Here is a 25,161-nt window from a genome sequence, read left to right as displayed (position 1 = left end):
AACCTACTATGATGGTTAAGGTTGGATGGCAACTTGGCTGGGCCATGATTCTCAGTGGTTTGACAGTCGTAAGATGTTGTGATCACCCCCATGATGGGATCTGCTGTGAGTAGCCGATCAGTTGAAAGGGAGTTTCCTTGGGGGTGTGGCCTGCATTGAATATAAGTGGACATTCTGGCAAGGCTTGGGGACTTTTTGCTCATGCTGAATCCTGCAGTGGGCTCCTGTTTGTCTGACCTCCGGTTCTTGGGACTTGAGCTAGCAGCTTACCTGCCAGTCTTGGGATTGATCGATCTTTGCAGCCTGTGAGCAAGAGCCTTGCTCTCTGACCTGCTGATCTTGGGTTGGCCAGACCCTGCAGCTACGTGAGTCAGGAGAAGCCTCTGTCCTGACCCACAGACGTGGGATGTTCCAGCTTCTAAAACAACACGAGCCATTTCCTTGATATAAATCTCTCTATATATATATATTTATACACTTCACTGGTTTCGATTCTCTAGAGGACCCAGCCTAAGACACAGACTGTGTAACTTACTTCTTTACTGTCTCCCCCACTATATAGTTCACACAGCTCTGTCTTGTGGCTGCTCTGTTCACTGCTTTATCCCCAGCACCTAGAACAGGGCCTGGCACAGACAGAGTGGATACTCAGTAAACGTATATGCTGAGTGATTCAATGTGTAGAACTCAGCTGGAAGGTCTGCTTGGGACTAACGGATGTGGAGACGAGAGTTGAGGTAGGAGGCTGGTTTGGCGGCTCAGGAAGCTGAGTGGATGGGTCTCGTCGATGCAGATAAAGAACACAGACTGAGACTTTGTCACAGACGTTTCTTGGAGCTGATATCTCATGCCCCCTTCCCCCGAAGACAAGGCTGGGTCTTGGGCCCCCATCCACCCCCCACCACTTCCGCCTGCAGTGACGATAACGATATTGAGGTTACAGACTGGCTTGAAATCAAGATCAGGAAGATAAATGTTGGGGTGCCTTCCCCCAAATCTGGGGGCTGAGCATTCAATCCGAGGGGCAAGCAGCTGGGAAATTGGGCCTGGGGGCTCCAGGGTCTGAGGTCTTCCTGGCTCCCAGGGTCAGCGCTCCATACGCCCCTGATTTGGGGGCGATGAAGGGTAATCATGGATCAGAGGTGGGTATCAGCAGGGAGCAAGACTGGGAGACCTGGCAAAGGCAGTGCTGAGAGGTGGGGGCTGGGGGGACCTCCCCGGCCCCCACTGCTTCATGAGCAGATCCCACAGCACCGTACAGCACTCTGGCCCCCCGTCCCACCCCTCCCTAAACGAGGTAGGTTAAGAATGGAGCTTCCCCCCGCCACCAAGGAAGGGGGTAGACCGAGGCACAGAGAGGGGGATGGGGACCCAGGCTGCCCCCAGTCCCTTCACCCTCAGCTCTGATGGGTCTGACAGTGATGAGAGCTGGGCAGAGTGGGGGTGGGAGGGACACCCCCCTTTTCTCTCACCCATCCCAGGGTCTGGTTGGGAGAGCTGAATCTCACAGGTTCCGGAAGTAATAAATAGTTAATAATTTAAAGGAAGTGACAGAGGACCTGTCCTGTAAACCCTCACAAGGCCATCCAGGTCTGGATATTGAAGAAAAGGAAGTGCACATTTCTACCCCCAGATGCGGGGCTCGAGTCCATACAACACTGAGGTTGTCCCTGTTCCGAGACCCTGACCCCCGCCCCCCCATACGGGGACATCCAAATCTGAGGTACACTGAGAGTCCCATTGCACTCAGGAAGAAACTGGCAACGTTCTTACCCAGAGGAGGGGCCTCAGAAGGGCATGAAACAGGCTTTCAAAGTTTCCAGAGCAACCCCCAACTCTGCGATGGAGGAGAACGGGTTAATGGAGGGCAGAACCTCAAAGGCAGGGCTTGGGCACAGGGTGGGTTTGGAGGGTCTGCAAAGCTCCAGACGACAGGGGCCCAGGCAGAGCCATAACTAGCCGAAGAGGTGCCTCTGTGCCGATTAGAAAAAGGTACCTCTCCCTCTGAGGACACAGCTCGGCAAGCAGAGTGTAGTGTGAACTCCAGCCCCACTCACCACTTCAGCTGTGCGCCCTTGCTTAGCTAACAGCCTGCACCATCATTCGTAGCAATGCTGGGTCCTGGAGATAGGACTGGGGAGCTTCCAGGCGGCCCTGGAATCTGGCAACATGTGAGCTCAAGATAGATTTTTCTTCCCTAGAGGGAAAGGGTAATTCTAAGGATGCTGGGATCCTCGGCATCAGAACTGGGACCTCGGTGTCTCAGCGGTAGGTCTAGATGGCAGGGTGCAAGGGGTGGTCTCAGAGGATGCACATGCTGGGCCTGGGGAGTTAGGCATAGAGGCATCTCTGGGGCTTCATCATGCGAGAGAGGTTTGAGTCCAAAGAAATCTGAGTCTGAGGGTCCTGGGGTACTGGGGCTTTGAGATGGAGCTCCCAGGGCACCTCAGATGTGGATATCCCTGGCATAGGGGAACCAAAGTCTTGGATTAGAGACAACCCCAACGTCGTGGAGTCTTGGATCCTGGATCTTGGAGGTCAATGGCACCTTGGGGTCTTGGATCCAGTGCTCCTAAAGTATTTTGGGGTCACTCAGGGACTGGGAGCCAAGTGGTCAGAGGTCTGGGTGACCATGGCCATCCTATCCACTGTGGGATGGGCTCCCAGCCTTTAGGGGGTTGGGGGTCTGTGAGTACAAAGTAGTCAAAGATTCCAGGGCATTCTGGGTCTTGAAACATGGGTCCAATGGGAACCAGAAGGAGGATATTTAAGGTCTGGGGACCAAAGTCTTGGGTCCTGAGGTGTGGGTGGCCTTCAGCCCTACATTTGGGGGTACCAGGAACCTCAGGGTCCTAGATCACAGATCAAAAGATCCTGGGAATACTGGCTTGGGAGTGGATGGGTCTATGGAGGTCTTCCCTGGCTCCCAGAGCATCTTGGCATCTGACATCTGGGTCTTGGGGGGCTCCGGGGTGGGTCTCCCAATTCATTTTGGCCAGAGAACATCTCATGTTTGAGCATATCCAAGGACTCAGGGCATTTTAAAAGTCTCGGTCCTAGGGAGCCTGGGGTTATTTGGACATCTTAGATCTAGGTGTGTTTGTCTGTGGGGTCTTGGGGCCAGAATCGGGCCATTACAGAACACTGGAGTCTGAGAGCCAGAAGGGTTGGAGTCTCAGGGGTCCTGGGGTTATAAGGACATCTCAGGTACGGGTGCCCCTGGTCTTAGGTGAGCATTCAGGGACCATTTTGGGTGATCTGCCGTTTCAAGATCTGGGAGTAACTGGATCCAGGCAGGGTCAGGTATTGGCAACTCGTATCTAATTCTGGAATCCTGTAATCTGAGGGTTCATGGTGCCAGGTGGGATTAGATCTGCGTTGGTAATTTGGACACGGGGTCAGGGTCTCGCTCTTTCAGGGACCTTTGCGCTCCCCGGCATGTCTGAGATGTAGAGGCTGGGGATGCCTGGACTCCCCTCAGTCTGGGCCGTGGGTGGGGGCATCAGAACTCAGGATGCCTGAGACCTCTTGGGCAAACATCCCCAAAAAGAAGGGCCTGGGGTATCTCAGTCCTAGATTTTGGGTCCAGATTCCGGGTCTGGGGTCTCTCAATCCAAACTCAAGCTCCAAGTTCTGGGTGCGCCTGGGTTTGAGTTTTAGGTCCGAATGGAGTCCGGTGTCCTGGACCCTCAATTTTGGGTCCTTGGTCCGGCTACAGGGGACCCGCCAGGCCGTCCTCACCGCGCCGCCTCCTCGTGGCGACCCCCGCAGCCGGCACAGCCGCAACGCGCAGCGACCCAGTGGCATGCGCGGAGGGGTGCGTAGCAGCAGAGGCAGGGCACGGCGAGGGAGAGGGCAGCCAGCGCGGCCCAGCGCGCGGCGGGGCGCGGATGGCCCGGTTCGCAGGCGCATGGGTCCGAGAAGTCGCCCTCGGCGTCTGACAGGCAGTGGTACAGCAAGCTCTCGGCGCACCACAGGCAGCTGAGACGGCGCACCAGGAGGCGGCCCGGGTCCGGGGCCTCGGCGCAGCGGCCGCCACGCCCATCAGCCCGGCGGCGGAAGAGCGCGCGGCAGTGCACACAGCGCGCGGCTTCCTCCGCCTCTGGGGAGGCCTTGGCAGGCACAGGGGCGGGGCCCGGACCCGGAGGTGGGCGTGCTGGGGGCGCTGGGGGCGCAGCCTCCGTGAGAGCGGCGGGTAGTGCCGCGGGGGACCCCAGGGCTGCCCCCCTCAACGCGCCGGTCTTGGCAAAGCGGACCACACAGGTGGACAGGGCGAGGGGCGGGGGCGGCCCTGTGCGCCGGTAATCCTCGTAGCCTCGGCCGCCCCAGCCTGGGCCCCCGGGGTCGGCCAGGGGCTCTAAGGACTCCGGAATCCCTGTGAACGGTAGGAGTGGAGGGTAGCTCTGCAAGACGAATTGACAAGGAAGCAGGTTAGCGGGGTCTAAGACCCCTTCCCACTCCCACCCCAATCCATCCTAGTCCTGGAAGACCCAAGAATGCAAAGACCCAGTCACAGGCCTCATTCACTCAAGAACCCTGTCTCCTAAAATGCTCCCGGGTCCGAGACTCAGGTTTCTAAGCCCCCAGCCCACTCCTCTCCCAGGGATACAGGAATAAGCCCCACAGCGCGCTCCTTTCTTAGGGGCCGAGGAATCCAGGCACCAAGGTCCCACTTCAAGGCTCCCAGCTCTGTCCCCCCTCAAGACCCAGGAGTTCCGGCACCCAGCACCCTCTACCCTCAGACCCAGGAGTCCAGTCCCCAAGTCCTTTTGACCCTTTGGGTTCCAAACCCCCCCTCAACTCTATGGTGAATTAAGCAGTCTGAAAGCCCCCCTTCCATGAGTACCAGCATCCCAATACATCATTAGAATTAATGATTTAAGCTGTCCCAAAAATCGCTCTGGAATCTAGAGTCAGAACTTCTCAAAATCTCTTAAGAGCGCAGGAGAGGTGGGAAGCCCCCACCCAACGCTAGAGGAACCTGGGCCTCCAAGCCTCCCCCCACCCCCACAAGCCTAGCAGTCAGTTCAACAATCCCAAAGGGTGTTTGTTCTCTTGCCCACCTGGGCCTCACCTCTCGCCCCCTGAGGGACCCCAGCGCCACGCCCCACTCCCTTGAGAGCCCCAGACTTCAGTTGGGGTCAGAGGTCGTACCTGAGCCGAGGAACGGCGCTCGGGGGGTGTGGCGGGCCCGAAGCCAGAAGCTGACTCCATGGTGACGATGGGGACCGCCAGGGCAGGAGGCGTCTCCTGGCGGCTGTGACTGGAGGAGGAGTCGCTGTCCACGTGGGACTGGGGGAGATCGGTGGCCTCAGCGCGGGACCCCGGCACAGCCGATGCCCTCACACAGACCCCCTCCCATCGCGAGCAGAGGGCTCTGAGGTTCCAGCCCCGGCTCTGCCAATGACTGGTTGTGTGACCCTCCAGCTAGAGAGTTCACCTCTTTGAGCCTCAGTTTCCTCCTCTGTAAAATGGGATCATAAGTGTCTATTTATAAGGATGTGGTTAGGATCCCCTGTAAAGGACATAGCACTTGCCTGAAGTACAGGAAGAGCAAGGAATGATTACTGTTATTATTAGACCTCTGTCCTTATCTAGGAGCCCTGGTGGCGCAGTGGTTAAGTGCTCGGCTGCTAACTGAAAGGCTGGCAGTTCTAATCTACCGCTCCTTGGAACCTCTATGGAGCAGTTCTACTCTGTCCTATAGAGTCACTATGAGTTGAAATCGACTTGACGGCAACGGGTTTGGTTTGGTTTGGTTGGTTCTTATCTAGAAGCCGTGGTGACACAGTGGTTAAAGCACTCAGCTGCTAACCAAAAGGTCAGTGGTTCGGACCCACCAGCATCTCCCCGGGAGAAAGATGTGGCAGTCTGCTTCCATAAAGATTACAGCCTTGGAAATCCTATGGGGCCGTTCTACTCTATCCTATAGGGTCGCTATGAGTCGGAATCCACCGAGGGCAGTGGGTTTGGTTTGGTTTATTTTTATTTGCCCAGCTCATCAACCTATGGAAAACCACATTATCCTTCTCCCTTCTCAGGTCCTCTCTCCCTTGGCCAGACAGCCTCCATCCTGCCTCCTTCCCACCTCCACACTTGTACTGGGGCTGTCCCACCCACCTGGGGTACCCTTCCAAACCAGCCTTCCCATCCAAACCAGGCTCTGCCCGTTACTAGCTGAGACATCACTTCTGGGACTCAGTTTCCTTTCTGTCCCTTGGGGGTAATTTCTACATCATTCATTCATTATCTTCCCCAAACACTCACTGAGCACCCACAGTATGCCAGGCCCTCAAAGGCCATCGTGAAGGTGCGAGAGACAGCGCGGAAGGCACGCTACATTAAGTGGGAGGCTGTGGTCCCACCTCCACCCCCATTACTGTCGGATCCCCCCTTTTCTGCCCAGGGATCCAGCTTTGTTCCTCCAGGTGTTCTCCATAACTTCCACTGTTCCCCACAAATGCCAAATCGAAGCCGGCATTATGTGCATTCATTCATGCAAACACTTAATTCAGCACATTTACTGAACGCTGACTGGGTGCCAGGCACGGCCGGAGGTACCAAGAACACTGCAAGGAACGAACAAGGATCCTTGCCCTCTTGGAGCTGACGTTCTAGCACAGGGGACGGACAGTAAACTGATAAGAAAATTATCTATTTTGAAAGAAAACCAGGAAAATACCTTAGAAGATGAAAAAACAGAACAGGATAAGGGGCACAGGGATCACAATTTTGAATGGGTTGCTCAGGGAGGGCCCCGCTGAGAAGGTGCTATCTGTGTAAAGCCCTGCAGGAAATAAGGGAATGAACCGTGTGAAAATCTGGCTGAAGAGTGTTCCAGGCAGAGGGAACACCCACTGCAAGGGCCCTGAGGCAGGAACGTGTCTGCCCCGTTGGCGTAACAGTGAGGAGGCCAGTGTGGCTGGAACTGAGGGAGCCAGGGGCAGAGTAACGGGCGCAGATGGCATGGGGCCTTATGTGCCACAGTGAGGACTTTGTCCTTTACCCCGAGTGAGACGGAGCCCTGGGAGAGTTCTGAGCAGAGGCAGGCCGGGATCTGACATGGTGTTGGTAGGGTCCCTCTGGCTATGTGTGGGGAATAGGCTATAGAGGACAGGGTTGGGGAAGAAGAGGGGAATAGACAGGGAGAAGCTGTTGCAATGGTCCAGGTGAGAGATGACGGTAGAGGCAGATTCTGATCGTTTTCAAAGTGGAGTCAAGATTTGCTGACAGATGAGACGAAAACAAAAAACAAAAAGAAACCAAACCTGTTGCCGTCGAGTCGATTCCGACTCATGGCGACCCTACAGTGCAGAGTGGAACTGCCCCACAGAGTTTCAAAGGGGCGCCTGGTGGATTTGAACTGCCGACCTTTCGGTTAGCAGCCATAGCTCTTAACGACTGAGCCACCAGGGTTTCCTGACAGATGAGATGAGGTGCATAAAAAAATGAGGAGGAGTCAGGGACATCTCCGACGCTTGTGGCCTGAGTAACTGGAAGGATGGAGTTGTCATCCATTTATTCATCCATTTATTTTTCATCTTTAATCATTCTTTTAGTTCATCGATTTTATTTTCTGCCTTCTGTAAAACAGAAGCTCCACAAGGAAGGGGACTTTGTTCTGTTCACTGACGTGGCCTCAGTGCCTGAAACACTGCCTGGCACACAGAGGGACTCGATAAACACCCTTGAATGAATGTGTGAATCACGCTAGAACAGAAAACTAGAATGGCTGGGATTGAACTGATACTTGTAATTTGGGCCCAGGATGCGGCACGGTGCCTGGTACACAGTAGGTGCTCAGGAATGTTCGTGGAAGAGAAACAAACCCCTGCCCTCCCAGCAGAGCTGCACCGAGACTGAGACTCACCGTCAGGGGGCAGGGGGTCTCAGCTGTGTCCTGGGAAGGGGAGGAGGAGGAGGAGGAGGAAGAGGAGGGAGTGAGCGAGCCTGGGGCAGGGAGAGAGGCAGAGAGTAAGTCGCCAGGCCCCTGCTCCTCCTGCCCCCAGCACCCACTACCTGGGCCACTCACCTTGACCCAGTGCGGCCAGCAGACTCTTCTGGAACTCATCGGCCTCTGCAGGACTCTGAAATGTCAGCCCAAACTTGCAGTCACCCAGGCTCCAGTGGTGGAAGATGGGGTTCACCTTGTTGTAAACCAAGCCCGGCCTCAGGGCGCACTCCAGAGTGGTCTGAGGGGGCCGGAAGGGGCAGAGGGGTAGGTCACCTCCACCCAGCCATGTATACCTGTGGCTTCCTCAGCCCCCAGCCCCTCTGTACACCCCAGTGTCCCACAAGCCTCATTTCCCAGCCCTAGGTGTTTCCCTGATCCTTGATCAACACCCTAAGTCCACTCCTCAAGTTTACTAAGCACACCTGATGCTCCAGGACTTCCCCCAAGCCCCTTGGGGTATCCCTGCATTTCCTAATACCTCTATGCGAGCCCCCAAACCTTACTGAATGCCTCAAAGACTTACTGTTAACTGCCTTCCAATAACCCAGTGTCCCCCCTTCTGACTCAATAATGCTCCCCAGACTTCACTGAACATCTCAAAATATTACTGTTAACCCCCTTCTGATACCCTAATAATCCCCCCAAAAAACCTTACTCAAAAATATTCTTGTTAAACTCCTAAGATGCTGGTCAACACCCTAGACGCCCCCTCCTGTCCTCACACGACATGTCCACGTTCCATCACAGCATTTCAAATCCCCCACATGGTTCCTGCCAGCCTTTGCTCTGAAATGCAGCCCCTCACCCAAGCCTTTTCAAAGGCTGCAAGTCTTTCTCCTGCATCCTCAGCTGAAATTTCTAGTATCGTCCCTTCAGATCATGCCAGACAACCTAGAATTTCCTGCTAAACCCACATTTCCAAACGGTTCCCTACCAAAGGCCTCCCTACACTTGGGGCAGAGAGGGGCAGGTTGTGTGGACCCTGGAGGTAAGGCTCTCAGGGCAAGAGGAAGCCACAGAAGGGTTCTGAGCAGAGAAGGGATTTGATGTCGGGTGTTAACAGGGTCCCTGCGGCTTTGAGTGAGTGATAACCAGGGTCCCTGCGGCTTTGAGTGAGTGATAACCGACTGGGGGAGGTGGGAGCAAGCAAGGGCAGGAGCAGGGAGGCCGTGGGGACGCTGCTGTGATGGTCCAGCAGGAGAAGGCAGCAGACAGGACCCACTTAATTCCCCAGTAATTCCCAACACTCCCAGCTCTCATCCATAGGACTGATATTCCCTTCCAAACTCCATCCCATACCCCAGGTTTGATTCCCAGGCTGGAAGATCACCTGACCTCTCCTCTGCACCCCCAGCCCCATCCCCCTGCCTCCCCAGTCCCCCACCGCACCCCACGCCCCAGGGTGGCTCACTTTCTGGTCCCGGAGGCGCTCCCCGTGGATGACGTAGTGCCCCTGGCGGGCCCCCCCCTCGGGCCTGGCCCCTCGGACCCGACATACGCTCACCTGGCTGAGGCCCCCGCCCCCCACAGGCAGCCAGCCCCCACTGGAGTCATCTCGGGCCATCACCACGGCTCGGACCCCGCACCATGTACCTGGAGGAGGTGGGGGGACAGAGAAAACATCATCAGTGAGCCCAAGTCCTGCTCCCCCATTCAGTGCCACCCCAGCCCTCACCTCCGTTCCTTCATCAGCTCTCACATCGGGATCCACTGCCCCTCTAGCCATGATACCCCCCTTCTCCCCCATGCCCTTTTCTCCCTGGGCCCACCTTCTTCCATCATAGTTCCTTTTCCCCACGCCATCCTTCCTCCTGTGCCCACCCTGTCCCCCAGCCCCACCCCACAGCCTTGGTTTTCTACCCCCCTCCTCTTGCTCATCCCCTATCACCCCTGTCTCCCTCTCCACCCTCCACACAGCCCCACAGCCCCACCCATCATTCCCCCCTCACAACTGGGTGCCTGCGCATATGGATTTTCTGAGGGCCCACCAACCCAGCTCCTGTCCCCCTGCACTGCCTCCGCACCCCACCGCCCAGGACACTGGCTGGGTGAGAAACTCAGGCTCTCTTCCCCCCACCCCTTCCCGGATTTATGAATGAGACCGGATGCAAAGCTCACTGAGTCACCCAGCAATGGGAGATGGGCAGGGAGACAGGCCGAGAGGGGATGGAGGCAGAGGAAGCCAGCAACGAGGAAGCACATCCAGAGAGCATTTCATTCACAGAAATCAAGCCTGCTCCCTCAGGCCCCAGCCGAGGAAAGGCAAGGGGGATCGCGTAGGAGGGGGGTACCATTCCCCCCCAGCATCCTTCAGAACCATCTTACCCCGCCCCCCCAGCTCTAGGGAACTAGCTCTCCACCCAGTAATCCGGATCAGCGTCCAGACCCTCACTGCCTCCCAGCACAGGGACCCTGGTGTCCCAACCTTAGGGACTCAGGCAACGAGCTCTAGCCCCCTCCCCCCACCTACAGGCTGCCGGGTTTCCCTGGCCCTTTGGGAGGGGAAGGGGCGGCCGCAGCGCCCCCAGCCCCCTTTTCTCAATGGGATGGGATTTTGTGAATGAGCAGTCACGTGACGGCGCTTCCTTTGTCCGCCCGCCTCCCCCGACAACAGGTGAAGCAGGGAAAGAGCGCAGGGGTCTCTCCAGGGCCTAGCTGGGAGGGGGCACCGGGATTTCTGGGTGCCCGACTCTCCCCGCACACCTGTGGTCCCCTGGGGGAGTGGTCCCTAGAGTTCTTCAATGGTAGGGGTCCAGGACGGAATTTTATGAATGGGGCATCCTCGAAGGAAGACCAGGCCCCCAAATGGAGACTGACCCCCCAAATGGCTGCCGCGCAGTTTGGGGGCTCCCATTCCCGTGTCCTCCCAGTTAGGGTCCGAGGGTCGCCCCGGTGGGCAGGAGGCGCAGCGCGGTCCTAGCGCCCCCTTACCGGGCAGGCAGGTTGTCCGCCCCCGCCCACTCGCCCCCCTCGGCACCTGCCTGGGAGGCCCCGGCCGGGCTCCGAGCGGCGGCGACGCGGCCTCATCCTCCTCCTCTTCGCTCCGGCTCCCTCGCTGGCTCCGGCGGCGCTACAGGCGGGCACCGGGAGCCGGGTCGAGGGGGGAGGGAGGGGGAACCTGGAAGACGGGTCGAGGGGGGAGGGGGCGGCCTGGGGGAGGGGTGAACGCGAGGCGGGCGGATTTGCCCGCTGGGTCCTAGAGCCCGGCACCAGCGCTCGCGAGCAGCCCCCCAGCTCCCATTTTCCCAGGGCCCAGAAGGAATCCCACACTTTTCCACCCATCCGCGCCACTGGTCCCTGAGCATGTGGGCAGGGGTCTCGGACAGGTCGTGGACTCAGGGTTCTGAAAAGGCGGGGGTCTACGCTTTGGGTTCTAAATCGGAGGGGCTGGGCGCCTGGCAGGGTTCCAAAAGGGGTGGGGCGAGGAGGGAGCGTTCGCAAAGGGGCGGGGTCGGAGGGCCCGGGGAAGGAGAGGGCGAGGACGCTGAAGGCGCGGACTAGGGTGTGCGTCATGGAAGGGGCGGTCACTGGTGGATGGGCTTTCTGGGCGGGCCCGAGGAAGGAGAGGGTCTTGGGAAGAGGTGTTGCCGCGTCCTAAAAGGGCGGAGCTTAGAGGTAAATGGCTCCGGAGCTGGGCAAATGGAAGGTCCAAAAGGGAGGAGCTACGTAGCCGAGTTCGTAATGGGCGGGGCTTTGGGGAAAGGAATAAGGGAAGGGGCGGGGCATTCTAAAGGGGAGGGGCTAAGGAGAACGTTCTAAAGGGGTGGGGCTTGAGACTAAAAGGCCTGGGGGCGGGGAAGAAGACCTCGGAGTATTTCGAAGGGACAACCAGGTTCTTAAGGGGCCGGGCTCCAGCTGGCTCGCAGGGGGGCGGGGCCTCGAGCCCTGGGGCGGGGCCTAGATCTCGGGGTCCGCCCTCGCCGTCTCGCCCGCTTGCCTTCATCCGCACCCCCGTTCTTTTCGGTTATTTTCTGCTGCGGCCGTTCCCCGCCCTGCCCTGGGCCCAAGGGGGCCGCGGTCTGAACTTCGGACGGCTGGAGGAGTCGGTGAGTGGGGACCCCTGGGCGGAGGCGGAGTCAGGGCGGGGCTTGGGGAAAGGGGTGGAGCTCTGAGGGTGCCGGTAGACCCCGAGAGGGAAAAGAAGTTTAGGAGGCCCGAGGGTTGCCGCCGTCTAGGAAAAGGGCAGGACCCAAATAATCGACAGAGACGAATCAGAGGGTTAGAGGTGGAGCCCTGGTGGCGCAGTGGTTAAGAGCTCGGCTGCTAACCAAAAAGGTCGGCAGTTCGAATCCACTTGCCGCTCCTTAGAAACCCTATGGGGCAGTTCTACCGTGTCCTGTAGGGTCGCTATGAGTTGGAATCGACTCGCCGGCAACCGAGTAGACTATCTCGTATTTGTTAGGTAGAGGTTGGGCCGGAGGGGAGTAGAGACCCAGCGAAGGCCCGATTCCCTGACAATTGGGGGCGGGACTAGAGAGCGGGGGCGAGGCCTGGGAGCCTGGAGCCGGATTAGAGAAACCTGAACTCCTTGTAGGCCTGGTAGGCTACTGGACACCACCATCCTGACTGATGTGGCCTGAGTGACCGACCGGAAGGCAGGCAAGACCTGAGTCTTGAAGGCTGGAGATCGGGGGCGTGGCCAAAGTGAGGGACCAGCCAAGGGGGTAGGGACTGGACCTTAGTGGAGGGGTTGGGACCTGCGTGTCTGAACAGCGACTGTTGGAGGCCGTGGGGAAGAGGGCATGAGCGTCGAGAGTCAGCGGGCCAGGAGCGCAGGATAGCGGCTAAGAACTGAGTGGATCTTGGAGGACAGGGGCTGGGCCGGTGCTTACGGGTAGGGTCAAGTTCAGCCAGCCTCCAGGACTGCTTGCGCAGAGTGACTTGTGGAAGTTTTTCTGGCCACAGTCCCCGACCCCGCTCAGACATGGGGAACGTGCAGTCGGAGCCGTCCGCGGGCGGGGGCTCCCGAAAAGAGCAGGCCTCGGACCGCGCCTCCGACTCCCGCCGGACGTCCCTGGCGGAGCCCGTGGTGACCCCCTCCACCCCGGCCATGCGCCTGGCTCGCGGGCTAGGCGTCTGGCTCCCTGGCAGCTCCGCACCCCCGGGACTCCTGGTACCCCCGGAGCCCCAGGCCTCACCCTCGCCCCTGCCCCTGACCTTAGAACTGCCCTCGCCAGTGACGCCCCCTCCACAGGAGGCGGCTGCAGCCGCGGTCTCCACACCACCCCCGCCCCCCGTGGGGACCCTGCTGCCCGCTCCGTCTAAGTGGCGAAAACCCACGGGCACCCCAGTGCCCCGGATCCGCAGCCTGCTGGAGGCGAGCCATCGCGGCCAGGGCGACCCTTCGAGCTTCCGCCTGCTGCCTCCGCGGCCCCGGCAACTAACAGAAGCGGACCCCGCGCCCGCACCGAGTGCCCCAGCCCGGTCTCCGCCGCCCGTGGAGCCGCGGAAGCCGCCAGCACAGCCGTCTTCCGACCGGCAGCCCCCCGATCGCAGAATTCCTCCCGCTCTAGCCGCACTTGCCGCGACCCCCACAGCAAGTCAAGCCAGTGGCGAGAGCCGGACGGCTGGCGGGGCCCGCGGAGGGGCGCCTCCCGAAGCGGGCGGGGGCGAAATGGCCCGGCCCGCGTCCTCCGAGCCCGGCCTGAGCCTGCTATGTAAGGTCACCTTCAAGTCGGGACCCCCTTTGTCCCCTGCGGCTGCCTCGGGTTCCTTAGGGGCCAAAGCCTCGCTCGGGGGCGGCGGAGGGGGAGGACTCTTCTCCGCCACCTCGGGCGCCATCTCTTACGCTGAGATCCTGAAGCAGGGGCCCCTAGCTCCTAGGGCCGTTCGCCCCTCTGGAGAGGCCCCTCCGGGGTCTCAGGAAGCCGAGGGAGGTGACGGAGACGGCGAGGGGTGTTCTGGTCTGCCTTCAGCGCCGGCGTCCCACGCCCGGGCCCTCCCGCCGCCACCTTACACCACCTTCCCAGGCTCCAAACCCAAATTCGACTGGGTGAGCCCGCCCGAAGTCCCCGAACACCGCTTCCGCTTCAATGGGGCTGGCGGAGGTGTCGGGCCGCCCCGACGGCGCGCGGCAGCGTTCTCGGGGCCCTGGGGCTCCCCGCCGCCGCCGCCGGGGCAGACACACCCAGCCCCCGGGCCCCGGAGGCCGGCACCCGCGCTCCTGGCGCCGCCTATGTTCATCTTCCCAGCGCCCACTAATGACGAGCCTGGACGCTCCGGGCCTCCCGGCCCACAGGAGTTGCCGCCGCCACCACCCCCCACGCCGCCACCTACGCCGCCGGCGCTCCAGCCAGCACCTCCACCCGTGGCGCTCCTGCCCATCCCAGGCCCGGACCCTGCAGAGGCTGCCCCGGCTCCCTCCCAGGCCCCTGCTCCGCCCCCCGCCTTGGCCGCGGAGCCGGCCCCGGCCCCGGCCCCATCCCCGGCCCCCGCCCCGGCCCCATCCCCGGCTCCAGCTCCCACCGCCGCGGAGTCAGTGCCCGCGCCCGTCAAGGCCCGTGCGCGCAGGAACAAGGGCCCCCGCGCGGCCCGGGCTGCGACCCGTGAGGATGGTGCGCCTGGAGACGGTCCTTGTGAACGTGCCGTGGTCCACAGGGCTGACAGCGGTGGAGCCGGTGGTGGCGGCGGGGCCCCTCAGGCGGGAGCGGCTAACTCGGGCGCTGCGCGCCACTGGCCGCCCTTCCAGGTGCTTAACTCTTGTCCCTGCAAGTGTTACTGCCGCCACCAACCACGCCGTCGCCGCCTGCCACGAAACGTGTCTGCCTGGTGAGGGGGGTGGGGGCGCGATGGGGGAGGGTGTGCCCCTCGACATCCTCAACCCCGGACCTTCCAGGATAGGGAGCCCCATTCAGCCTTTTGGGGTCCTGACCTCGCGTTGACCCTTGACCCTCCCTTGGCTGCATCTCCACCTCAGCTGGCTGAGCTATCCTTCAGGGCCAAGAGGCGCCCTGACCCCATGCTGACCCTTGACAGGGGAGAGGGGACACTCTGGCCTAGCCCTTTGGTATCCTGACCCCTAAGCTGACCCTTGGCTTCCTGTTAACTCTCTGGAACCATCAGGGAAGAAAGCTGGTCCCACCTGACTTGACCCTGTCCCTGAGGGCACCAGAAGGGACCATGCCCTAAGCTCTTGGTGGGGGGGGGGGGGGGGAATGATTGTCTTCCTGGAACCAAATGTAAGTAAACGTAGGCCTCCAACTTTCCTGCACACGGGAAACCCGGTGTCTAGCCCCTCAAACTCCTGACTTGTCTCTACAGCCTTTAGCAACTTTGACCACCAGAGGGCACTGATGTCCCGGCCCTTGAGTTCTCAGATCCTGGGGAGACACTGCATCCCACAAGCACTTCCCACACTGAGTCTCAGGACCTGGTCACCAGGGCCTGACCCTGGCTCCTGTGGACCCTGAATCACTGGGAGACCCTCTGACCTGGCCCACTTGGGGCTAAGCTGGGGCCTCTGGGGGGACATTTGCCAACCCTCACCCCTACTCCTTCCTACTAAGTGGGCACAGCCCTGCCCTAAGCTGCCCTTGGGATATTCAGAACATGACCTTCAGAAACTTCCTTATACAGACTGAAGCCTAGAGGGCGTGGGGGCCTGGCCACACAGCCAGGCCCTGCTGATCCTCCCCTCCTCCTAGGCTGAGCACACCCACCAACCACCTGAGCGAGCCGCCCTGGGTGGCCACCATCAAACTGGCCGGCTCCCTGGTGGCAGGGCTGGATCACTACGACCTGCAGGCCACCCATTCCAAATAAGTGGTCAGCTCGCCACACTCTGCTCTCCATTCCCCACCAATAAACCATCCAGATGACTAGCTGCCTGTCAGTCACCTGCTGACGGTTGAAAGGAGGGTGAGGGGCAGGCAGACCTCTGTGAAAGTACCGCGTCTGGGGGAGGAGAGGCTGGATCCAGGGCAGCGAGAGCCAAGTGTCCACTCATCCAGCATGCAAACTGATGGGCCTGGGGGTGTGGCCGTCTCATTCCCCTCAACCCATGAGCCCCATTTCTGAGCTGACTGGTGCCAAGCTCAGGGGTCCCGCACAAACGACTCTGGAAAGCAGGATAGTTCCCTCCCATTTTACAGCGGGGGTGGGGGGACTGGCTTTGGAAGATGTTCTTCAAAATCCCACATCCCACAAATGGCTCAGCCGGATTTAGACTTTGTGCTTTGAAGGCCTTCCAGAGAAATGTCAGGACAGGAAACGAGGCCGGGGGCGGCGGCAGGGTCCATAAATCACCGCACAGGCCCACAAGATGGGGCCCAGGCGGTTTGCAAACTGGCAGCCCTCGGATGGGTTTCACTGCACATGTCAAAACTAATCCCCTTCTCTGAAGAAATCTGATGCCTGGGCCTGGCACTCCTGCTGAAGGAACAGCTCCTCTACCGAAGAGGCCAGCGCTCTCCCGCAGGCCAGTTCCACTGGGCCCCTGCAGGCATCTGTGTTTGAGACCCTGGAGGATGGTCACCGAACAGAGAGGCTGACCCCGAGGGAGGCTGTTATCTGAGATTCCCAAGGACCCCATGGTGGGATCCCCATCCCCTGCCATCCCACCCTGGGCAGACAAGGGCCCAAGAGAGACAGGGTCAATCCACCTTTATTGGAGAACAACCCTGCACCATAATTGCTTTAAATAACGCACGCCCCACCCCAGCTCCGTGCCCAGTGGGCTCAGACGATCATCTCCAACTGCCGGGCATACTCGATGACCTGTTTGGCCAGCTCTGTGGAGGGAATGGTGGTGTCTTCTGGCTTCTGCTGCTGGCTGGCAAAGCTGTAGTGGTTGTTGGGGCCCAGGACCCACCCTCGCTGTGGGAAGGGAGGGATAAGATGGGGGGGGTGACCACAAAGGCTCCCTCCCACCCCACGGAGCCAGGGCTTACCAGCACGGGCCCTCACTTTCCCCACAACCCTACTCTACTCCCGCAACTCTAGGCAAGTGACTGTACCTCTCCGTGCCTCAGCTTCTCCATCTGTGAGATGGGAGCCTAATCACACACCCCTCCTGGGTCTGGTGTGAAGATTTAATCGACACCTCTAAAATGCTGAGAACAGTGTTAGGCCCAGAGTAAGTGATGGATAAATATCAGCTGTCATCGTCACTCTAACTGAATTTCACCCCCTTCCAGTCTGTTCTCTACCCACCTCCTGCCTCCTTGGACCCCAGCCTCACTGTACCCCATGCATCACTATCTCCAGGGGCACTGCTCCTACTCAAATACCCCACACCAAATGGAGCAAAGTTGCGGGAAAAGCTGCAACCCCCAAGGGGTTCTGCTAAAAGGACAACAGCCCACGTGTGCTGAGCATCCACCTCCACCTGGTACCAGCCGCTGTGCTAAGCTCATCCCCCGTGTTAAACTCTGGCCCTATTCGACAGCTAAGGAAACTAAAGCTCGGAGAGGTTCACTGGCCTGCCCAAGGCCACATAGCTGGATTTAAACCTGGGCCGTCTAGTTCCAGTCGCTCCAGGCTGCCCCACGCAGGTGTTAGTGCGAGTCCCCGCTGGCCCCATGGCCCCACGGCCCCCGGCCCTGAGCCCCAGCCACCTTCTTGGCGTAGTCTGTCATCTTTTTAGGCGTGCTGAAGAAGAGGATCCGGGCGGCCTCAGTGAAGAGGATTTTCTCATAGGCCTTCTCAATGCACCCGGCAATTTCATCCCTGCGGGAAGACGTATGAGATTCTCATCACTGAGCACACTGTCTCCCAGGCCCTGTCCTCCCAGGCTTGACACATGTGAGCTGACTCCTCAGCTCAACACCACTGGGCAGAACCTGTTAGCTGCCCCGTTTTACTGACTGGGGCTCAGAGAGAGGGGAGTCACCTGATCTGAGTTACAAAGCAAGGAAGGCCCCAGTGCAATGCACACCAGATCTCTCTGACTCCCTGGCCCAATCTCGGAACTCCATTCCCAGCCACGAGGATTTTGGGCTATCTGAAACCCAGTTTTGGGATTCACGGGAGGGGATCTCTTCACCTAACATCCCCTTCCTTCAAAGAGGAGTTGCTGGGTGGTGTAAATGGTTAACACGCTTGGCTGCCAACCCCAAAAGCACCTTGGAAGAAAGACCTGGTGATCTAATTCCAAAAAATCAACCAGTGAACAGGGGAAGTCAGCACAACTGGACTAAACCAAAGCTAAGAAGTTTCCTGAATACAATCCAACATTTTGAGGAACAGAGTAGCAGGGGTAGGGGTCTGGGGACCATGCTTTTAGGGGACATCTAGGTCAACTGGCATAACAAAGCTTATTAAGAAAATGTTCTGCATCCTACTTTGGTGAGTGGCGTCTGGGGTCTTAAAAGCTTGCAAGCAGCCATGTAAGATGCATCAATTGGTCCCAACCACCTGGAGTAAAGGAGAATGAAGAACACCAAAGACACAAGGAAAGTATTAGCCCAAGAGACAGAAAGGGCCACATAAACCAGAGACTTCATCAGCCTGAGACCAGAAGAACTAGATGGTGCCCGGCTACCACCAATGACCGCCCTGACAGGGAACACAACAGAGTCCATGATGGAGCAGGAGAAAGGTGGGGTGCAGAACTCAAATTCTAGTAAGACCAGACTCAATGGTCTGAGACTGGAGGAACCCCAGAAAGCATGGCCCCTGGATTCTCTATCAGCCCAGAACTAAAACAATTTCTGAGGCCAACTCTTCAGACAAGGATTGGACTAGACTGTGGGACATAAAGTGATAGTCGTGAGGAGTGTGCCTCTTAGCTCAAGTAGATACAAGAGACTAAACAGGCAGCTTCTGTCTGGAGGTGAGATGGGAAGGCAGAGGGTTAGGAGCTGGCTGAATGCACATGGGGAATCTGGGGTGGAAAGGAGGAGTGTGCTCTCACAGTGTGGGGGAAAGCAATTAGGGTCACATAACAATGTATGTATAAATTTTGTATGGGAGACTAACTTGAAATGTAAACTTCATTTAAACCACAACAATAAAAAAAGAAAAAAATCAACCAGTGAAAACCCTACGGAACACAGTCCTACTGACACACATGGGGCCACCGTGAGACAGACGGGACTCGGCGGCAACTGGCTTTTTTCCCTTCAAAGATTCCTGAGGGGGGTTCCCTGCACCTCTGTCAAGAGGCATCATGATCAAGGCTGAAGTAGACAAATAGCAAGGGGTCAAGTCATCGAAATGGGGGAAGGGCTAGCCTGGAGGAAAAACAGTGACGGACGGGGAGGGGTAGAGCGGGGTAGGCCATCTGCCTCTGAGATATGTATCTCTTAGGCCAAGTGTTTCGTACGTAAATGTTCATTACATCATTATCTTCATTTTGGATGGCTGAAATATTGAATAAAAAATAACCTAAGCCCACTAAGCCACCCCTCCTCACCCCCACCCCATCACTGGGCTTGGCTGTGTCACCCAAGGCACAAAAACCCATCTCAATCTGGTGCTATGTCTGAGGGAACAGCTCTGCCACCACTTGGACACCCTTTTACTCAAGGGACCTGCATGCCACGCCCACCTGCCCATGTGATGTCACTTGCGCCCACAGCACCCTGAGGGGCTGGTGCGACTTGCTGGCCTCATTGTAGAGAAGGAGAAAGTGAGGGTCCCAGAAGTGAAGTGACCTGAGGAGAGAAGCTGGGGCACTTCTAGCAGAGGCAGCACGGTCCCTGTCTGTGAGGCTGTCTGGGCGCCAAACCCGCACTCAGGGCTGTACACGTGTAAGCACAACCAAGAGCCCGAGGCGAGATGGAGGCCACCGTCCACAATCTCGTGCCCAGCTCCAGCTCAGAGAAGAGGAGAACTCAGGTGCTAGGAGGATAAGAAGTGCACCCAGCCCCCGCAGATCACAAGGAACCAGACTGGGATTCAAGGCCAGGACCGTCTGACACCGGAGTCCAAGATCTCTGTGAACCCCCCGAGGCTCCGGCTCCCCACGCACCGGATAGTGTCCAGCAGGATGTCGATGAAGAAGGTGTAGCTCTCGGCGGGGATGTTGCCCTTGGCCAGGAACACCTTGTTGTAGCTGCCCTCCATCAGGTACTGCCCAGGCCGGGGTGGGGAGGGAGAGAGCATGAGGGAGAGGCGGCGCGGGGGCACCCACTCATGCCCTACCCTACTGTGTCTCCCACAACCCCCACTCTGCCTGCCAGACCAGCCTTTGCCATAAGGCCTCCCGTGCAGACCAGCACCTCCTCTTGCAGGAAGTCGTCTCTCTCCAAGCCTGCCCTTGGCTGGTTCCTAACTGCCTCATCTACTCTCTAACCGCAGGGGAAGGCACGGCTGGACCTGCTTCAGCCTTGTTCCTCCATACCTTCACCCAAGCTCTGCTGCCTGCAGGAGCTGCCCCCCTGCCATCCTCTCCCCACAAACAAATCCTCCCATTACACTTGAGCTGGAGAAACTACCTCCTGATCTTAGGTCCTAAGGCTCTTCCCTGGCCCTGCTCACCCTGTTCCAGAAACACTGTCCCCTTCCCTGTCCCTTCAAACACACCAGGCACGTTTCTGCCTCAGAAGCCCTCTACCCGGACCAGCTTTCCTCCAGGTGTCCACGTGGTTCAGTTCCTCACCCCTGTCAAGTCTTTCTCGAATGTCATTTTTTCAGGGAGGCCTGCCCTGACCAACCTATGTGAAACTCACCCTGCCCCAACTCTCCACCCTCCTTCCTGCTTTGTTTTTCTCCAGACACTTATCAGCATCTGGCAAACTATGTATACAGGTTGCTTCTTCTTTTTGTTCACTGCCTGTTTGCTCGCTGGAATGTCATCCCACGAGGTGAGGGACTTTATCCACTTCATGGTTCCCACACCTACCACAGGGCCTGGTGCATAGCTGGGACTCCATATTTGCTGGACAAATGAACAGATGAGTCCAGGCTGGAAAGATGGATGAACCCTGCTCACTCCCCAGGAAACCCACTCTGATGCCTGCCCCCCCAACCCACAGCCAGGTCTCACCTGTTCCAGAGACACAGGGTGCTTGATGTAGACATTGGTCTGGATGTCCTTAGCAGGAAGACGTTCCAACTCTGTGTGAAACTCAGCTACTCGGTTCTGAGACAGCAGGAAGAGGAGGTTGAGGCCCAAGAGCTGGTGCATGTAGGCCGACTCAGGAAGCTGCTCCCTGTGGATGGGGCAGGAGAGGCAAGATGAGGAGCGCTTAGCCACCTACCAAGCCCCCCACCTGAGGCCCAGGGACCCCTATGACTGTCCAGTGCTGTCTCCTTGCAGGGGTTTCAAGTCCTGGGTTTTCAGATGAGGATATGGAGGCCCAGAGAGGCACAAAGAAGTCACTGACATCACTTCAGTAAACTGACTCAGCCTCAGTTTCTCCATCGGTAAAATGGGTTTCACCACAGCATCCATCTCATAGCGAGGGGTTAAATGAATTAGGGTTAAGTGAATTAAACAATTTAACCCAGGCAAAGTGATTAGAACAGTGCAAATAAACGACCTAAGTGTTAGCTAGGATTATGATTCTGTTAGGAATTACTACCACCCCACCTTAAGGGCGAAACTGAGGCTCAGAGAAATGAAGTCATTTGCCCAAGGTCACATACCCAGGAAGTGGCAAAATTCAGTTTCAAACCCAGGTTTGTCTGGCTCCCAATGTCAAACTCTAAATCATTAATCCATGCGGGCGTAATTCAGTTTTATATTCAACACACATCCAGTGAGCCCCTGCTCTGGGCCTAGTCTGTGCCGGGTGATGCTGGGGACACAGCAGTGACCAAGACAGCCCGAGGCTCTGCCTTTAAGAGGCTCACAGCCCAGTGGGGAAAACAGGACCAGGATGGAGGAGGCGCAGGCAGAGGGGCTGGGGCTCGGATTGCACTGGAAAACACAGGAAAGAGCCTGGTCTTGAACCTGAAGGTCAAGAAGAGTCATGACAGGTTCGGAGAAGCAGAGCGACAAGGCAGACTTTAGACCTACAGGATGCCACGGGGGGATGAATCAGTGGGGCCAAGCCCCGGGGCCAGGGCAGGTGAAAGGTAATGGCGGCTACATTGGGGAGAGAGAATAAGGTGTGGGAACAGGGCGGGCAGACAGACTGGAGATCAAGAGAGCCTCCGGGGGACAGAACTAGGCAGAGGGGGAGTCCCCAGCTAAAGGAAAATAACCCAAGTGGCTGGAGCACCAGGGGGAACAGAGCTGCCACACAGCCCCCCTCCCAAGTGAGGGCAGGGCACATTCTCACTTGTAATCAAAGTAGTAGCATTTGAGCTGCGCCATGTAGCGCTCAAAGGAGGGGATGTCCTTGCGTAGGATGCTCCACTGGGCCCCGATCTCCAGGATGTCACCTGTGGGTGACAGGGTGGGCTCTCAGGAGGTGACTTCGGTTCCTCCCCACCATCACCACTGCTGCCACTCCTGCCCTGAACCCCAGCCCACCACCCCTCACGCAGCCCAGTGACACTCACGGGCCAGAATGAGCTGCTGTTTAGTCAGCTTGGTCCCTGTTGTTGGCAGGAAGTTGAGCTCCAGCAAAACCAGCTGATGGGAAGGGGAGAGAAGGAAGGAAGGAAAGAAGATGGTACTTACCTTCTGTGGGCCTCAGTTTTCCCACCTGGAAAATGGAACTAATCATCGTCCCTGACTCATAAGATTGTTATGGACGCTACAGGAGCCAGTCCTCATAAAGCACTCAGAACAGGGCCCAGGCACAGTGACGGTTCATTGTGGATTTCCACGTATTACAAATATTAATACCCCACTGGGCAAACAGGAGACATACAGGGCCTCACCCAAGGGAATCATGGGAGTGAGGGGCACCAGGACCTTCAGTTCTTGGCAGACCTTCCCTACACTCTGTTGGGTTGGGCCCAGCTACCCTCTCCCCAAAATCTACACAAGGGAGGGAGAGGCACTAACTGCCCCCCCGCCACAGTCCAGCCCACACACCACTGTTTAGCAGACACATTCCCTCAGCAGCTTGGTCTGAAGCACTCGGAGTCCTATTCTAGCCTCCTTCTAGGGTCAGCACTGTCCTGCACGACTTGGCTAGCGCCTTCTCTCCACAGAGGCGTCCCGAAGCCCCAGACCTCTCTGACTTAACTTGGACTGGACTTTACCACACCCCCGCCACCCTCACTACACACACCCCCCAACACACCATCTCTGCCTCGTTCTCTCGTCACTTTTCTGTCACCCTGTCCAGTCCTCTTTCCCCGCTGGGTCTCGTCTAGAACTCGCCATCAGGACTTCAGTCTCTGCCTCTGGATCCAGCCAAGCCTCGAAACTCCCATCCCGCCACACCGGCCAGCTAGGTCTCCCGGCGCCAAGTCATCTAGGAGCCCTCTTTCCATCAAGCCTCTCTGTCCCCAAGGCGAGCCCCCGTTTGGTCCGCTCCCGGCCCCTCCCTTCTTGACCCCTTGGCGTCCCGCATTTGGTCTGTTCCGAATCCTTCACCCTGTCGGATCCCCCTTGGTCCCGCTGGCACCGCGACCCAGAGCTTGGTCCGGTCCAGACCGCTCTCACGCGCCCCTCGCCGGCACTTGGTTTCGTGGGCCCGCCGCCTCCTACCTTGAGGCGGCCTAGCTCTTCCCCGCACTTGCTAAGGTTGGGGCTTTTACGGTTCCATTCGCCCTTGAGCTGCTCGTACATGCCGGCCGCAGCCTGCAGAACCGCGCCAGAGGCCGCCGAGCTCGAGGCGCCCGGCGCGCCATTCACCGCCGCGGCTGCCATCTTCCGTGACGCGGCAAACCGCCTGCCTGATTTACGGCAGCGACGCCTAGAGACGCTCGCCCGGCGGAAGTAGCGCCGGGAGGTGGAGCCCACAGCCGGGGGCTGGGTGGGGACTGCCTGCCTCCGCCCGCCGCGGTGAGCTCTGCGCGGCTCCCGGGGAGGTGCCCTCGAAGCCCTGCCCTTAATGAGCATGGTAATCGGAGCTCCACCTCTGCTGTCCCTTAAGATGGTGCCCAGAAGTCGGTTCCCGCCGTAACTGAAAATAGCCGCGGTCGCAACTCCCTCTTCCAGTAATCAATATGGCTGCCCTGGCTTCAGAGTGCGCGTGCTGGGAGCCACATTTATGTCTTCAACGTTCCACCTCCACGACAGCAACTTTAAGCCAAGAGGTGGCGCTGTGGAGCCATTTGGACAGCTGTGTTAGTCTTCCTTTTTTATAAACAGGCATTGAGAGGCTGAGTAACCTTCCAGAGGGATCCGAACCTCGGTCTGTCTCTAGTGTCTTTGTTTCTTTTGATTTAAATGTTTTATTAAATTCCTTTTCCAAAATTACAAAACTAGGGCGAGATAGATTACAAAAGAAAGAAAACCTCCCACCATTTCTTTCCATTCCCACGCAACAGAAGTAACCAATGTTAACAATGTATCCTTCCACATTTTTCGTTTTTTAATGTCAAATGCGTGTCCCTTATTTTAATGTTATATTTGAAACATAAAAACAACATAGGTAATATTTGTGTTATAAAGCACAATAATAAAATGAATACTCATTAACCTATAACATGACTCAAGATTAGAACTAGAATGTCACCAGTACTATTGCATTGTAGATTTTTTTTAAGGTTTTTTTTTTTAATTATTGTACTTTAGATGAAGGTGTACAGAACAAAGTACCTTATCATTAAACAATTGTTGTTGTTAGGTGCCATGGAGTGGGTTCCGACTCATAGCGACCCTGTGTACAACAGAACGAAATACTCCTCGGTCCTGCGCCATCACAGTTGTTGCTATGCTTAAGGCCATTGTTGCAGCGACTGTGTCAATCCATCTTGTTGAGGGTCTTCCTCTTTTTCGCTGACCCTCTGCTTTACCAAGCTTGATGTCCTTCTCCAGGGACTGATCCCTCCTGACAACATGTCCAAAATATGTGAGACGTAGTCTTGCCATCCTTGCTTCTAAGGAGCACTCTGGTTGTACTTCTTCCAAGACAGATTTGTTCGTCTTGGCAGTCCATGGTATATTCAATATTCTTCTCCAGCACCAGAAATCAAAGGCATAAATTCTTTTTCAGTATTCCTTTCATCGTCCAGCTTTCACATGCATATCAGGTGATTGAAAACACCATGGCTTGGGTCAGGCGCACCTTAGTCTTCAAGGTGACATCTTTGCTTTTTAACACTCTAAAGAGGTCTTTTGCAGCAGATTTGCCCAATGCAATACGTCATTTGGTTTCTTGACTGCTGCTTCCATGGGTGTTGATTGTGGATGCAAGTAAAATGAAATCCTTGACAACTTCAATCTTTTCTCCATTTATCATGATGTTGTTATTGGT

At 57.5% G+C, this 25,161-nt stretch overlaps 3 protein-coding genes across 3 annotated transcripts; 1 reads left to right on the top strand and 2 right to left on the bottom strand.

Annotated features, from left to right (window-relative positions):
• Positions 1–3,649: 3,649 nt before the first annotated feature.
• Positions 3,650–9,627, bottom strand: SPRED3 (sprouty related EVH1 domain containing 3). Its single transcript, XM_012559051.1, has 5 exons — positions 9,366–9,627; positions 8,033–8,192; positions 7,871–7,950; positions 5,155–5,292; positions 3,650–4,403 (listed from the first exon to the last, which is right to left on the bottom strand). The coding sequence occupies exons 1-5, from the start codon at positions 9,516–9,518 to the stop codon at positions 3,738–3,740; spliced, it is 1,197 nt and encodes a 398-aa protein (XP_012414505.1). The 5' UTR covers positions 9,519–9,627; the 3' UTR covers positions 3,650–3,737.
• Positions 9,628–12,830: 3,203 nt separating this feature from the next.
• Positions 12,831–15,715, top strand: GGN (gametogenetin). The gene is made up of 2 exons (XM_004388200.2): positions 12,831–14,722; positions 15,598–15,715. Exons 1-2 carry the CDS (start codon positions 12,879–12,881, stop codon positions 15,713–15,715), a joined length of 1,962 nt encoding a protein of 653 aa, XP_004388257.1. The 5' UTR covers positions 12,831–12,878.
• An 820-nt stretch (positions 15,716–16,535) lies between these two features.
• PSMD8 (proteasome 26S subunit, non-ATPase 8) lies at positions 16,536–23,844 on the bottom strand. Its single transcript, XM_004388137.1, has 7 exons — positions 23,448–23,844; positions 22,346–22,418; positions 22,123–22,225; positions 20,883–21,048; positions 19,866–19,966; positions 17,509–17,620; positions 16,536–16,768 (listed from the first exon to the last, which is right to left on the bottom strand). The coding sequence occupies exons 1-7, from the start codon at positions 23,799–23,801 to the stop codon at positions 16,631–16,633; spliced, it is 1,047 nt and encodes a 348-aa protein (XP_004388194.1). The 5' UTR covers positions 23,802–23,844; the 3' UTR covers positions 16,536–16,630.
• Positions 23,845–25,161: the final 1,317 nt, after the last annotated feature.

Source organism: Trichechus manatus, unplaced genomic scaffold (assembly GCF_000243295.1).
Source record: "Trichechus manatus latirostris isolate Lorelei unplaced genomic scaffold, TriManLat1.0 scaffold00207, whole genome shotgun sequence".
Taxonomy (NCBI): Eukaryota; Metazoa; Chordata; class Mammalia; order Sirenia; family Trichechidae; genus Trichechus; species Trichechus manatus.
Note: the sequence above shows the minus strand (reverse complement) of the source record. Positions and strands in the feature narration are given on the sequence as shown.